Here is a 15,244-nt window from a genome sequence, read left to right on the forward strand (position 1 = left end):
TAAATGGTTCGGTTAACTAAACGGTTTAAAATTAAATTGAAGAGTCGATTGGCTTGTGCGTTTCAACAAATTCGTTTCTTCAAAGAAAGTGTATCACTCGTTTGTAGGATTTAATTTTAAGTACAACTACTGTCATCGTGGTCTTCTAATTTTGTCAGAAATTGCAGTATATGTACTTAGTATGTAACGAATGATATCGCAGAGGAATATCTGGCTGTATCATTAAATTTTTATCCGTTAGGTCCGATATTTGAATAATTGTAAATAAAGTACACAATCAGTTTTAAAATATTAAAAAATTAATTGAGGCTTGAAACTACGATTCATATTTGTGATTTTGTTCATCGTGTTTCTGAGAAAAAGTATGACAAATTTCAAGTTGATCCAATAATACGACTGGTTCATGTTGAAAAGAATTTCCGGCTTACGCAGAGAGTGAGAGAGAGAGATTGCTTCAAATTTATAAAGCTGACAGGTATTTATAAATAATCGAATTTTTCTAATACAGACCGTTCCGATCTTGGAAATCCAAAGGACTCGGAAAGTCTACTGTCCAAAAAGAAACTAACCTTATCCCTGATCAAGACGATATTGCGTATCATTTTTTCTCTTGATATTTCTGATCAAATACTTGAAACGTAGTCTCATATGCTACTCACAGTCAAACCTCATCCATAAAGTTTTGAATAACCTCAACAAACTTATCCAACCAGCGATCTTACACCATTACATTTACCCCACTTTGCACGTGCAAGATTGCTCGTAAATACAAATATGTTCCAATTAAGACTGATGTGCAGAGTCGCAATTTGTCTCGAACAAACGTAAACGTTTACCATTTTATTGCTATACCGAAGAAAGTACAGCTGTTAATTTATTAATACAGCCCATCGTTTCTCCGCGTAATATAAAATACTAATTATCATAAGAATTTCTACCGATCCCACCGAACAACGATTGGAAAAAAATTCTGAACGTGGCGAGTGCGGGGCAAAGAGGAGAAAGGAAAAGCTCACCGATACCTGTTCACATACCGCGAGACGTCTCACAATCAAACGACATTAACAATGTCGCCTGATCAGGCATGCCATGCTCCCAAACCGTCACACACGTTGCGACGGGCGACGTCGAGTGGAGGAGGGTGACGTCTCGCATACGGAATGGCAGTTTATTAAATCAGCTGCTGTTAATGGTTTCGCGTGGCGGGGGCGTCGGGCTGGTTCGAGGAGTTGGAGAACAGCAGGGTCGAGTCCTCGGTTGTCGGTTTCGGCCGGCGTGGATCTGAGCTGCGCAAGCAAACAAAGGGAGTAATTATTCTACTTCGTACTCTTGCCCGGTCATTTGGGTCAGATGTTCGCCTACCGGCGAATTCTTCTCGAGTGTGAAAGTGATGGCTTTGTCGAGGCTCGTCTGGGGTAGAGAGAAAGAAATTGGACCGTTCTCCTTCATCAAGGAAAACTCGGCCCACCGTAGAGCTTGACAGAAATTCGACTCCAGAAACCCGTCGCTCCTTCGGAGGTAAAGCTTCTCTTTTAATAATGCGGGGAAAATGTGTGTTCGGGAATTGACAATAGCGATTTTCCGAACCGAACGACTTTCGCTCGTCGAAATACCGATCGGTACTCCGAATTCAAATCTTCTGCTTTACGCTGTCTTCACACTGCGGAAGGTTCGGCTAAGGTGTCGCGTAATATGCAGACATGGAAATTCCGCGCTTATACGAATGCCCGGGAATATCACAAAGCAATTCTTCGGTGTAATAACTTTTAGTGTACCGAGTGAAGGCGTCCAAACTTTTTCCGATGACCAACATTTTCGTTCGTTTCCCATTCTGCTATTCCTTTTTAATGAACAGCTAGTGTTTGGAATGGAAATTTCAATTCTACGAGGAGCTTGACTCAACCTTCAAGAGTTCCGTAAACGTTACTTACATAAGTTACAAATTTCGATTTCGATCATCGAACAGTGTATGTTCAGTTTTCTGAAACATGAAAATTATTTTCTTACCCCTAACGTAAAATCGTACGATGTTATCGGAAGGAAGGCACGGATATTTACTCCCATCTCTCACCAGCCATGGTCCAGAACTTTAAAATCAAATAAAATCAATCGCATCTTTCGTTACAGGTGATATCAGAATACTGCAGGACTCGCCTTCAGACGAAGCCCTTCTCGCACATAGTTATGGACATGTACCGAGAGGTGGTGCGTTGTCCGCAATACGCGGCTCGAAAACGAGTCGTTCTTCAGGGTGCCAGATTGAAGCTTCACCAGGGCCAACAGCAGCCACCACCTCAGCCGCATTTCCCGAAGCACCACCAGGGGAAGGGAGCCCTCTTCAAAGCCCAGTCACGAAACTCAAGGTCGCAACCGAATCTGCTGAGTCTACCGGGGTGCGAAAGGTCATTGGAAAACGGAACGAGACCTGAGTTCCAGTCACAGATGAACATCCCGGGCAATCCAGGGGCTCCTGGGCCCCAGCACCATGCAAGGACGAACTCTCAGCCGGTTCGCACCGATCAGCCAGAGACCGGCAATGATTTGCTGGCCGTGTCCCGAAGGAAGAATCTTCAAAACTCCTCCGGAAATATATACAGCGATCCGATCTATTCGCTTCCGGTGAAGCCGTTTCTCAGTACGCAGGACGTTCGCAGCATGAACGGAGCGAAACCTCTCAAGGACCACTCGAGGAGCACGGACGTTTATGGACAGACGACAAGGGTGCTTTCAGGGACTCGCGGAAAGTACTTGATGCACGGGCTTCCGCATCATCGTCGCGAGACTTCGAATACCCAATCGGTGACCAGAGCGAATGAGCCGAATCCAAAGCGCTGCAGCGGACCACCTCAATTGACTATCTTTGCGGCACAACCCAACTGCGATCCTGCGGGATGTCAGGGCCCGATCGCGGATCACGCTGAGGGTAAATCCTGCCCGAGTCAGGAGAAGAGCTTCACTCCACGTGGTCCCGTCCCTCCGAAACCACCACGGATCATCACGACTCTGAAGAGAATGGCACCGGCTTCGAGTTCAGACGTTGAGTCTGGTCCACCTGTCAAGCCACCAAGGTGAGTCAGTCTCCGTTCCGATTTTCCCGGTCTTTGATTTCTCTCTCGTGTTTGTCGAACGTTTTGTGAAGTGCCGGTGGAAGCGAAAATCCGAGAAAAGCTTCGATTCTGAGTCAATAAAAGCCTGTCACATCGCGCTTGCAAAAACTCTCCTCCGGCGACATGTTGAGCCAGACTGTAATGCTTCTAACGCTTGAGAGATCAGAGAAACAGTTTGTTCCAGAGTGCCAAAACATATAGAAGCACTTTGCAACGACCGTTTGCGACGACAGTTGAACGGTGTTAACCGGACCAAATGACGATGAATATCTTCACCCTTTTTTACGTACTTCGGTGGGATAAAGTTTGTGAAAAGGCTGGTAATTTGATCCACCAGCTGTGGAACTCTGGAAAGAAATTGGAATTACTTTTCACTTGCCTTGCGTCAAATGAGTACATTGTTTGTGGAAAATTTCTTCATCCGTTCGATATATACCAAAATTCCGCGCCGCGGAACAGATAAATTATTCAGTACAGAACTTGATTAACAATTTAGCTTTTGCCGCCAACAATTGAATCAATATTATTTATGAATCGTAAATAAATATGCTACTACCCTTTTGCGTTAAATTGTCGTTGAGGGGATATCATATTTTACAATTCTTTTCTTTCCTAAATATGAATAATGAAGTTTCTTCATACTTTGGCAAATCGTACAGGACTTTACGAGTGTGCTTATGGGTTGAGAAAAAAAAGTTCTGATAATTGACCAAAACGCTGAAGTACTTACTGAAAAAAGTACTTACTGCTATTTTTTCACTCGATTTGAGATTACGGTACGCTAGTGCAGCTGAGTTTGGCATTTTTTGTATCTTACCATCCATTTTCCGAACTTTTCGCAGACGACCCGCAAGCACAATCATAAACCCCATCATTTGCCGAAATTCAGAGAGACTTCATGACTCGGAAAAATTAAGGAATTTAAACTACGATTCGCCGAATTCAACGAGGGTCCGATATCCCCTTAAACATTGGCAAAGAAAAGCATCAATAAGTAGGCTATAGTCGGTCATGTACGTCTCAGAATTTCTATGTCTCGATACTTGGACGACGGCTTAATTTAATGCCTAATCTTTCTCAGGAGTACAATCAAGTGCGGCCCAAAGGCACGACGAGGAAAAGCGGTTCAGAGAGCACCGTCAAGATTATATCGTGCTGTCGGTGGTCCAACAAGATCACTGAACAAGACGCGATGCGTCGGTCCGGAATTCGTTGTTCGTGCCAATCAACAACCGAAGCAGCTAGTCATCGGCGACGTCAAGGTGAGTAAATCAATTCCCTTCATGGTTCTTATCATCTCTTATGCCCTCTTTTCCATGAAATATTAAATGATAAGATAAAATTAATGCGATAAAAACTTACCGAAGAAAAAAAAAAAATCTCCTAATTTATACTCCGACTGAAAAATCTAATCAGGAGGCTGAACCGTTTTGATCCATGGAAAATTTGTACTCGCATAGTTTATCTAACGTAGTTCAAACCCATGAAAGATATATGATGCCGTCTTTGTATCGTGAATTTATATCGATCAGTTCGGAGTAGTTTGTTGAGCTTGAGAAGATTGGTCAGCCAAAAATCGGTATTTGTTTATTAATTTTATTAATTATCCAACAATTTGGTTTATTCGTAAGCTGAAAAGATCTCTTAAAAATACTAAAATAGAATATAATCGAATTATAAATAAAAACTTAAATATCAATGCTACATTTCAAATTACTTCCAAATGCCTGCCCAAAATCTGTGATTATAACTGTTTTTTTTTTGTTTTCATCAGTAACCAATGCAGTATTGCCATTTGATAATCATAATTAATACCAACGCAATATTGAATGATTTCAAAATGTTAAAAAATAAGTGTTTCAGTGAAGGTTTAGAAAATAGTTTTCTGGGTCAAACGAATCTCATATCGTAGAGAGTAACTGAACGAATCTACTGGAACTGTAATGATTTTGAAGTGACTTGAAACAAAACATCGATATTCAAACCTTTTTTTATTTTAACAACCCCATCTCGGCGCTGCGCGCCTCGGGCACTCGGCGCTGCGCGCCTCGTTGTTCGGCGCTTCGCGCCTCACTATTTCCTTACGCATTGTCTAGTAGACAGGCGAATTCCTTCATGTTGATTTAATGACAGGTCCTGCACTTGCTGTCCACTTCAATTCCTTCTGTGCTTACTTTTCTTTTTTTCATCAATCTAAGCTTCCATTCGTTGGTTGAAAATTGGTGTTCCTTCTCTATTGATATCTGTCTATCTCCTTGACTTGCTGAATTATTTTTGCTACCGCTCTGCCCGTTATTCTCCAAAATCACCTTCTTTATATTTTTTTTTTCTCTGTATTTATGTTGCTGTTCACTCCGTAAAACACCTCTTTTTCTTGTGGTCAACATCTATCATGGTCGTCCTCTTGCCTGGTTATAGGAATATTTGTTTATTATTATTCTCTGGCTTATTTGGTTCTTCGCACTTAAAATTTTATTTTCCTTTTTCCTTTGTGATACTTCCGACCATCCACCATCTTCATCGCCTTGTCTGCTGGTTGAAACTCCTCCTTTCTGTTCGTTGTTTGAAAAGCCAGTATGATATTTTTTGTTCGCTTCCCTATATTTTCGCTGCTGTTCCCGTCGTCTAATTTTTCGCTCTTCTATGTACATCACATTGGTTGGTCGTCCTCTCGATTTATTTTCCGAATCAATCATCGCAATCGATTCTTCTAATTCTTCGACACCCTTCGTTGAATTATTTTTACTGCCGCTCTGCCGGTTATTCTCCAAAATCACCTTCTTTATATTATTTTTTTCTCTATATTTGCGTTGATGTTCATTCCGCAAAACACCTCCTTCTCTTGTGGTCAACATCGATCCTGGTCGTCCTCTTTCCTGGTTATACGAATATTTGGTGGATATTATTCTATGGCTTATTTGGTTCTTCGCACTTACAATTTTATTTTCCTCTTTCTTTTGTGATACTTCCGACCATCCACCATCTTCATCGCCTTGTCTGCTGCTTGAAACTCCTCCTTTCTCCATTGTCATCGTAAATCCTGGCTGTCCTTTTGACTGTTTGGTGATATATTTAGATTTACTATTATTTGATTGTTACTTTTCATACTTATTACTCACTATCTGAATTTTATTTTGGTTCTGCAAGACATCAAAGTGTCCACTCTCTCCGTCACCGGTGAAGAGTAGCGAGAATTGTGTTTCATTTTGTGATCCGATCCGGTGTGGATGAATTTGTTCTTCGCGATACTCGATTTAACATATCTTAAAAATTTCCGCAGCTGCATATATTGCATTTTTATTCATATGTGATTTGTAATCACCAGGTCACCTAATCACAGCACCGTTTGACTCATTACCTGTAATAAAACCCGCAAATGTAGACCAATTATCCACTATATTTGAAACGATACTCAGTCTCACCTCTGCGTGTCGATCTTGAGTGCCGTATACACAATACGCCAACGCGCGAAAAAGACAATTCCTGTCGGGAATCATCGTTATAATTTTCGTTTGCATGTTCATTTTTTGCGCGTCAGAAACAGATACCTATAAAGATATTTGTCAAAGACTGTCATAAACAGCCGATGACAGCTGTCAAAGGGTTTGCTAGATGCTTTTTGTTTTGTTTTCGGTATCTCACCCCACCGCCAACTTCATGCGTATACTATTGTTATTATAATCTTTTTTTACTATTGTTATTATAATCTTTTTCTACGTTCATTTGTTTGAAACTTTTTTATTAGATAGAGAGATTTTAGTATTTCTGTTTTTGTATTTTTGAAGAAGAGTATTAAAATTCTATAAATACTCAATGCGCGACTGCAAGGTGATAAAAATACTGAGTATTATCGATTTTTGGTCAAAAAATATTCTTAAAATATGATGCGACTCTGTTCAGCGATCAGGAGTGATCCAACTCTGCGGATCAGTTCCTACAAGTCAGGATGGCCGAGCGGTCTAAGGCGCTGCGTTCAGGTCGCAGTCCACTTCTGTGGGCGTGGGTTCGAATCCCACTTCTGACAAATTTTTTTCTTTATCACCGTTGCTGGTTGGATGGTAGACTATTTGTACAATGATCGAGAATAAAATTCTCTAGAACACGTGTCATTTTATTTTAGATCGCGTCTTCGAGCCGCGTCGTGGTCATTCTTTTGACCGGGCAGAGACTCGAGGTCACCTGTGATCCACAGAAAATAACTGCTGGAGAATTATTTCAGGTGAGTGTTAAGAAAATTTTCTCGAAATTTAACTTTAGGTGTAAGAAGAAAAATAAAATTCTAGAAGTATCTAAAATTTAGTTTTATGTGAACCTGCTAAAAAGTCTATCCACGTTAGCTTGAACGAATGAACATTTTTAACCTCATAAATTTATATTTGGTTGATGAAATTGGGTCTTATTTGACTGGAACAACACATTACTTCTAGCATTTTATTGGCCTGGGTGTGGAAGATGATGCTGAAATCAGGCAGTTGGTTCGGATTAGATTGGATTAGATTATAGATATATTTGTGGCGGTCAGTTTTGCCAGTTCAAAATGGACAATTATTTGGAAATAAAAGTTGGATTCTTCGGGCAAATATAATAGTTTTGCAAGATGGGTCAACAATCTTGGCATAAAGTTATTTGTCGCGTAGTTGAATCATAAATCGATCACTTGTCACGATGTGGAGAATATTGTTTTCTGTTACTCAAAATCACGGCATCATAAATTTCCGTTGCCGTTTAGGTTTTTTTTTTCTTTTTTACTTAATCGTTTTTTTCATAGTCCATTCTTGGCTACGCATTATTTGAGATTTATGAAAGGATGTTGAATAGAAGGGAAAAAACAAAAAATAATGGTAGAGAAAATATTATCTGTGTCGCCAGAAATGAGTTTCCCATATTTCATGGTAAATTGTCAAAAGTGAAACGAGATCTCAATTTCAGCTCGTACAAAATACAAGTTAAAGGTCTCTCGGAGCGAGAAAGTGTATACAATCGATTTTCTGTCAGGGTTGATAAATATATGCGGATAATATAATAATCGAAAGAGAAAAAGAATGTACAGAGAAAGGAAAGGTATCGTAATCCGGTTTTGGATCGATCTAAGTTAAAAGCCCCGTAATCCGGCGTTTGATAGAACTGATTAAAGCTCAATCAAGAGTATAACTCTAGTTCGAAACTATCGCAAAAGTGAACTGTGCATATGGCAAGCGCCGATAAGCGGTTCCAATCCAATTTATCGGAAGATTATATCTCCGGCTGCGGCCTGGAAAATTCTCCTCTCGAAAGGTCGAGTCTTCAACAACGGGGTCATAAGTTGACGGAGACACAAAAGATGCTCATCCAGCAATCCTTGGAAGTAAGATCCAGCTGCTTCGCGTGGTTTATGGTCACCGCAAATTCGAACACAAATCTCTTGTTATATACCGTATAACCGCAAAAGCTCTGCACTGCTTGGCCATTTGCCAACGTCTAATCTACACGTGCCGCTGCAACACATCACCACTTAGCAAACCAAGTGTATGAAATAACTAGACAAGTTATTTTAGACCATTTTACGTACGTTTGTGACACAGCGTGGTGATAATCTTGGTAGATTGAAGCGGGGCTTGGAAAAGCTTTGAAACATTTTTCCAATTTTCTGCAATAGGAGTTCTCGGATGTGGGTGGGATGGATAATGATACCGTCGAGATAAAAAGGAGGAAAATTTCACCTGCATAGCTATAGCCTCCTACATTTGTTATGCATACTCCCAGAAGACGGCTCCGCGGACTAGAATCGCAGCAATTCCACCTTTATGGGATGATTCAATTTGAAAGATAGAAGAAAATTAGCCCTGGGATAAAAACTCTGTCCCCGAGACACGAAGAGAAATTCGTTCTGCGCGTTAACCCGCTTCTGACTCGTGTTCATTGAATGCGTCTTACGGTGTTCTATCCTGTTCCTTGTCTTTCTTATTGTTAGTTAGTATGACTTCATTTTCCACGTCCGTGCTTACATAGAAATGCAAATGAAGATATTCGCATAATCGTCGTTGGATTTTTGAATATTTAACACATGCCGATGACGTTATTTAGTTGCTTTGTTGTTGTTTTCGGTTTCATGCCTTAAGAGTATTCGTTCAAAGTTTTGATACTAAAACCCCATTGAAATCGGTCTGAACTCGGATGCCTCATCAGGTATGCACGAACGTAAAATCTGGCATATTCTCCACTTCTATTCAACCTCCTCAACTTTGGTTATATCCCATTGAAATATGCAGCATCACTGAATGAGCTCGTGACAACAATGCATTCTTGGCTATTCTCGGATTTGCACCAATCTCGGTTATACGTACATACCTAGGAATTCACAGAGCTGAGTCTAACTTCGAAATGATGTAGGCTGATCTGCGAGGTTGGAAAAAATTGAGCTGAAGAAAAATTTGGCTTGAAATTTCGATATTCGTTTAATTGTATCTTAGCAATGTTGATTCTTCTTGTTATTGTTCTTCTTGTAATTATAATTTTTTTTTTTCTTCTCATTATCACTTTCCAGAAAAAGAAGAGGCACATTTCAGCCTCCTGTAGAATAACGTGAACAAACACGGTACGATTTTGTTTCTCTTTTCAGGCGGTGGTCCAGGCGGAGAATCTGGAGGAGAACTTCACTCTCGGTTTGGCAGCTCTGCTGGCCGGAGATTTCGCCATCCTTCCTCCAGACACGAAATTGAATAAGGTTGCACCCCCGGGTTGGTTAAACAATGGAAAAAACAAGGGCCTCTTGGGACTACCGACAAGCTTTATGTTGTACTTTCGGCTTCGATTTTTCTTGCCTTCGTTACGCGGCATAAGGTACGCAGAGAAAGCTGATGCACTGTAAACCTATATTATCGATAATATTATTCAGTTTGTCAACGGGTTTCTTTTTTTACAAGTACATCTAAACTCTCGATCCTCGCTTCATGGGATAACTTGGTTTGTTTCAGAAGTTGGTGTTCAAAGCATCTTCTCTACCTTCAGCTTCGCCGATGCATATTAGAGCAGCAATTGATTTGTTCTTTGGGTCAGTTGATCAGTCTAACCGGCCTCGCTCTCCAGGCTGAGTTCGGAAATTACAGCACAAACGTGAGTAGATTTGTAAAAATGTCAGCTTGTCATACGGATGGGAAATCGTTCAGTTTGCTTTTTGTAACGTGTTTTGCAAGCCGAAGAAGAATTTTCTTTATATTATTTGCTGAAAGTCACCGTATTCTAATTTTTTTTTTTTTAGTAAAAATAGAATACTCAAAAATTACATTAATTCATAATCTAACTGCGGACGCGACGTTTCAGTAATTCTCACGTTTATATGACTCTCGAGTACCTCGGTACTTCAAAAGACCCGTCAACATCAGTAAGAAACATTGTACTGTGAGAAAATTCTCTTGAGACACTTCGCTTTTTTTAAATTATACTTCAAACTTGGCAACTCTAGTTCATTGGAATAAATTAATTTTAAAAAAATATGCATATCACCACGAAGCCGCTTTAGCCAAGAATAACGTCGAATGTACAAATTTACAGCTGAGTTGAATGCGACTTGGAGTCACACAATAAATTCAGGCCTCATCGTGTTGAAATGAATGAATTTTTTGAAAGTAAGGACAGAGAGAGGAAAATAAACGTGGCAAAGTGCTATTTGAATTTTCGAAATCAATCAAACTTTACAGCCTGGCTTCTGAGAGTGATATTCTGACTGAAAAATACGTTAACTATTTGCTGTAAATGCCATAATTTCTTCGCACATTGAGTTTCATGTGTGAAATAAATCAACTTTGAACTGTTATATATATATATGAAAATAAATTCGTTACACTACTTATTTTTAAAATCTAAGGAAGTCGTAAATGGTTCAAGTTATTCAAGAATTTCAGTCGTCTACAATTCTTACAACACAATATTTGAATTATTTCGAGCTAGAAAGAAGCCTGCACATCCTAATTTGTGTTGCAGTGCACTATTTGAGAGTAGAATTACTGCAGCATTTTAATTCAATGCTCAGGAAACAAGTCAATTTGGGGTGAGGTACAAAAATGTGACAGACCAAAAAGTCGACGGGATGAAATCTCGAAAGTCAAACTATTATCGACAGTTAAAAACGTAGAAAGGCCACAAAAGCGAAAAGCTGACTTGTAGTAAAATAAAAAGTGAGAACACCAAAATGTATAAATAAATTTATACCGATATTTTTTTTTTTTTTGGCTGATGGCTGGAGACAGAATGGCCAAAGTACCGAAAGGTTGGATGACGTCAGAAACCCATATATTCTCTGCAACGCCACGCGTATCCGATGGCTGAGGTCTGGAGTGCCATCTAGGAGAAGTCTATATAACTATGAGAATCGTGTTGCGGCCTTTCGGCTTTCTGATCCTTCTGTATTTTGCGGATCGTGATTTTGCTCCTTTTAAACTTTGATCGTCGACAACTAATTTTTTCGGTTTTGCGGCTGTTCGAAGTATTAGCCGCTCTTCATTTTTAATTTCGAAACTTTCGTTTTTACGTATCTCCACATTCTGTGCTTTGGTCATCGGAATGCCGACTGTTCTGAAAATACTTTTTCAGATAAGAGAGCGTCCCGTTAAATGAACTTTTGAGAAAACAGTTATTCTACTGGATGATTTGTCGAAAACTCCAACTTAGGTACGCTGATCATTCGTTGTTTTAAAATTCGTATCTCGAAAATTTCAGGTTTTCTGCCCATACTATCCTATAATATTCCGTTTGGCGCTGCAATCGATCTAATAATGTTACAGTGCCAATTAAAAAAATTCTTCTCCGACCTGAAAAAAGGAAACATAGGTTGATCGAAGTTACCTTTTTCGTCGAATGATAACTGGGAAATCGCATTACTCGAATTAAGTTGGGGATCATTTTGGTTGTAGTATTAACTCGTGAAAGAGACCTCTTCGTACACTGTTTTGCGGTTTTGAATCGTTGCAATCTGTCTGAAGCGCGTTCATTTCAAACCATAACGAGGTGCATGGTAGTTCCGACGAAGCGATGGTAGCCGTGCAGGTAATTGACTAATTAAGAACACATTCGCGGTTCGGCTAGCGAGGCGCGAATTTCCTCCTCGCATGGGCGTCTGAGTAAACGGTGCACCTTTCAATTTCCCAGGAACATGGTTGCGGTGATTACTTCCTCCTCGAACACTACGTGCCAGAATCACTGGTGCTAAGTAGAGAGCAGATAAAGTCCGAGCTTTCGGGAAGCACGGAGGCGTTACGGGCCCAGCTGCACCAGGCCCACAGAGAGAGATTCGGCCTGGACACGAACAAGGCTGAAGAGACGTTCATCGAGTACGCCCAATCGCTCGGTGACTATGGCGCCCACTACTACATCGCAACCGTGGACATCAAGGAACTTGGGAAGGTCCTGGCCCAGCAAATGGGCCCTGGAACCGCCGTGAAGGAGGAGCGAAAAGGGGACGCTGGTGTTTACGCTGATACCGAGAACATCTACGATATGGAGAAGTCAGGGGATGATCCGATTTACGGAAAGATCGATTTTCCCGGTGGAGACCCTCTCAGGATACCCTATTCAGACGAGCAGAAGATCGGGATAAATGAGGAACTTTACGCCGTCCCGAAGCCAAGGACTTCTTCAACAACGCGAAAGGCCGAGCAGAACAACAACGTCAGCAAGAACAACAAGATGAATAACGTCAATAACAGCAACGGGAATAATCACGGCAGCGGGCTTAGTAAGGCCAAGAAGTCCAACGAGAGCGGCGTTTGGCTGGCCATCCATGCCGACGGACTCAAGCTTTTCGACAGAGGCGGTAGTCCTCGGGAGAAAATCGAACTAGCCAGATTTCAGTGGCGCGATATTCAGACGCTGAGTTACAGCAAAAGCTGCCTCATCGTTCACACGAAGCTTAACGGGAAACGGTGCAAGTTCAAGCTCAGGATGGATCATAGGAAGTAAGTGTAACGTTGTTAGTGATGATTGCCAGATGAAACGAAAGTCTGTATAACATGCTTTGTTGATCTTGGTACTCACGTACTTAGTCCGTTGCAGTCCATACAGAATTGTGCAATCGTGTGGCTACTTTTTTCATCTTATATGTATGTTCGTTTTTGTTTATCCGTTTTCAGAAGCTACTTCGCTTTCAAGCTGACCTCTCTTCATCATCAATTCTTCCTCAAATTTAGGGCTGAGCTGACCTCACTCCAAGGGCTTGCGGCGGGTACGTATCCTTTACATCCTATTTAAAGTTGGATATAAGAGAGTGTCCATAAATTGTGTTGAAGCTTCTGGGGAGAGAAAGGGCACGAAGGCAGGTGTTTCGCGTAAAGTTTTTGCGGTTCAGAGGTTCTGATTATTTTTGAAAGGGACTGGTATCTCTGCACTTACAAAAGCATGCTTTGCTTTATTCTCATCGCTGCTGTCCAAATCAAATTTTAATGCGATGCACCGTCAATTATATAATTTTGATGATGAAAACGTAGCGAATAAATTCTTTTTTAATTAAAGCATGAATACATTGGAAGGAACGCAGGCGATCTATGTGTTTGATGTGTCAACCTTTTACCCATGAATAGAATATAAAACTTTCGCATAAAAAGGGCGAAAAGGGGCTTGTGGAAATATCAATACTTGGCTTGAATAAATCTGACACAATTTATGGACGGCTCCAAATACAAAAGCTTCAATTTAACGTTACAAAAATTACTCTGTTTATAAATAAACGCCCATGAGAGAATTACTATATTAGAAGATTACCTTCTATTAATAAGATGTGAAACAGGCAATTTCTTAAACAAGTTGTACCCAATTAAATGAAAGGTAACTGATTGTGACTTCTTCTGTGTTTCTTCAGTTGTTGGCACTTCTACGATTATTCGTATCAATTAAATTGTGAAATAGTCGCCAGAGTGTGAACAAAATCACACGAAAACTTATTTCTTCGAGAATATTTGAAATCCCCCGTAGCTTCGTGTTGCATATTGTTTTTACTGAAACATAATCCACGACTAACATCCCATTATTCGTGTTTGTTCAGAGTTTGGCGTACCCCTAACCGTGGAGCCGAATTCCCCGCTTCCAAAATCGAAACCGGACAGCGGAAAGAACAAAATCTCGATTGCCGAAGCGACGAAGAAGCAGGAGAGACAAAAGATCTCCATGCAACTTGAGGAGTACCAGAACAAGGAGAACGAAAACCCGCAGAAGAAGAGCCAGACTGTTGTTCCGGAGCCGATTCGTTACACGCCGGAAGAAGACGCACTTTATGCTCAAGTACACGCGCGTCTGGAGCCGGAAGGGGCTTCAAGGGACACCGAGGACGAGTCTGATCGCGGATTGATCGGCTCTCAGCATCACTTCCATCCCAAGAACCTCGCCCACGCCGAAACCGACAGAGAAGAGGACAAGCTCTACGCCTACGCGAAGATTGGTCCGCCCGGGAGGATCGGGCATCCCGGATCCCTGTCGAAGCCCTTCTCCTCCGACGCTATTGACCTGATTGTCCGAAACCCGGATAAACCCGAGGACATCTATGCAGCCATAAATAAGACCGGGCAATCCAAAAAGTTCAAGTTCCCTGTGCCCGAGGAAGTCTGGGATGTCACCGACGTCACTGACGTTAAAAAAACCTCGCAGCAGGTAAGGGACTTTCAGTTATTTTATTTTATTATGATCGATAATTCAATCAAATCGGATCCGTTGGAATGGTAATAATTCACTATTGTTCAAACCACCAATATGACTGAATCTTGCAAGGTCGTAACAGATTATGGCGAAATGATACCGGATCATGAGACGATTCTATCAAACATTACAAAATTGAAGTGAATAATTATCGCATCAGTAATTTTGGTCGTATTCCAGTATTGGCATATTATTTAAAAAGGAGGAAATTGATGTAATATTAAAGCTTATAATTTTTAGACTTACTATTTCAGACTTTTAGTTCATATCAGTTCGCTTCTATACAGGTTTTTCTTTATTCTCATGTCTGCGACGTTTCACTTCTAATACATCTTGCCCGAAATAAGCCTGCCTAATGCAATTGTTTCAAAATCTTCTGAATCGTTCAGAACTTTGACCTGCTGTATCCATTTCATAGATGATAACACGCTTTTCGAAGTCGTTAAATTGGAATCTAGCAGTATGTAAAATTGATGAAA

The 15,244-nt window shown here is 40.8% G+C and overlaps 1 protein-coding gene and 1 non-coding gene across 6 annotated transcripts in view; both read left to right on the forward strand.

The window, feature by feature from the left end:
- LOC124211117 (tyrosine-protein phosphatase non-receptor type 13) overlaps nucleotides 1-15,244 on the forward strand; it is a 118,787-nt gene that overhangs the window by 93,416 nt on the left and 10,127 nt on the right. For 4 of the 5 annotated variants that reach the window (XM_046609874.2, XM_069134397.1, XM_046609863.2 and 1 more), the window contains 8 exons: nucleotides 2,128-3,068; nucleotides 4,189-4,369; nucleotides 7,228-7,326; nucleotides 9,706-9,926; nucleotides 10,061-10,199; nucleotides 12,231-13,036; nucleotides 13,211-13,302; nucleotides 14,119-14,720. In XM_046609874.2, the coding sequence (XP_046465830.1) occupies nucleotides 2,128-3,068; nucleotides 4,189-4,369; nucleotides 7,228-7,326; nucleotides 9,706-9,926; nucleotides 10,061-10,199; nucleotides 12,231-13,036; nucleotides 13,211-13,302; nucleotides 14,119-14,720 (3,081 nt within the window). Of the gene's footprint in view, nucleotides 1-1,257; nucleotides 1,519-2,127; nucleotides 3,069-4,188; nucleotides 4,370-7,227; nucleotides 7,327-9,705; nucleotides 9,927-10,060; nucleotides 10,200-12,230; nucleotides 13,037-13,210; nucleotides 13,303-14,118; nucleotides 14,721-15,244 lie in introns of those variants that run through there. The other variant, XM_046609900.2, reaches the window with a different exon arrangement.
- On the forward strand, nucleotides 7,048-7,131 carry TRNAL-CAG (transfer RNA leucine (anticodon CAG)). Its single transcript has one exon. It is a non-coding gene; the product is annotated as a tRNA-Leu (tRNA).

This window comes from Neodiprion pinetum, chromosome 1 (assembly GCF_021155775.2).
Source record: "Neodiprion pinetum isolate iyNeoPine1 chromosome 1, iyNeoPine1.2, whole genome shotgun sequence".
Taxonomy (NCBI): domain Eukaryota; kingdom Metazoa; phylum Arthropoda; class Insecta; order Hymenoptera; family Diprionidae; genus Neodiprion; species Neodiprion pinetum.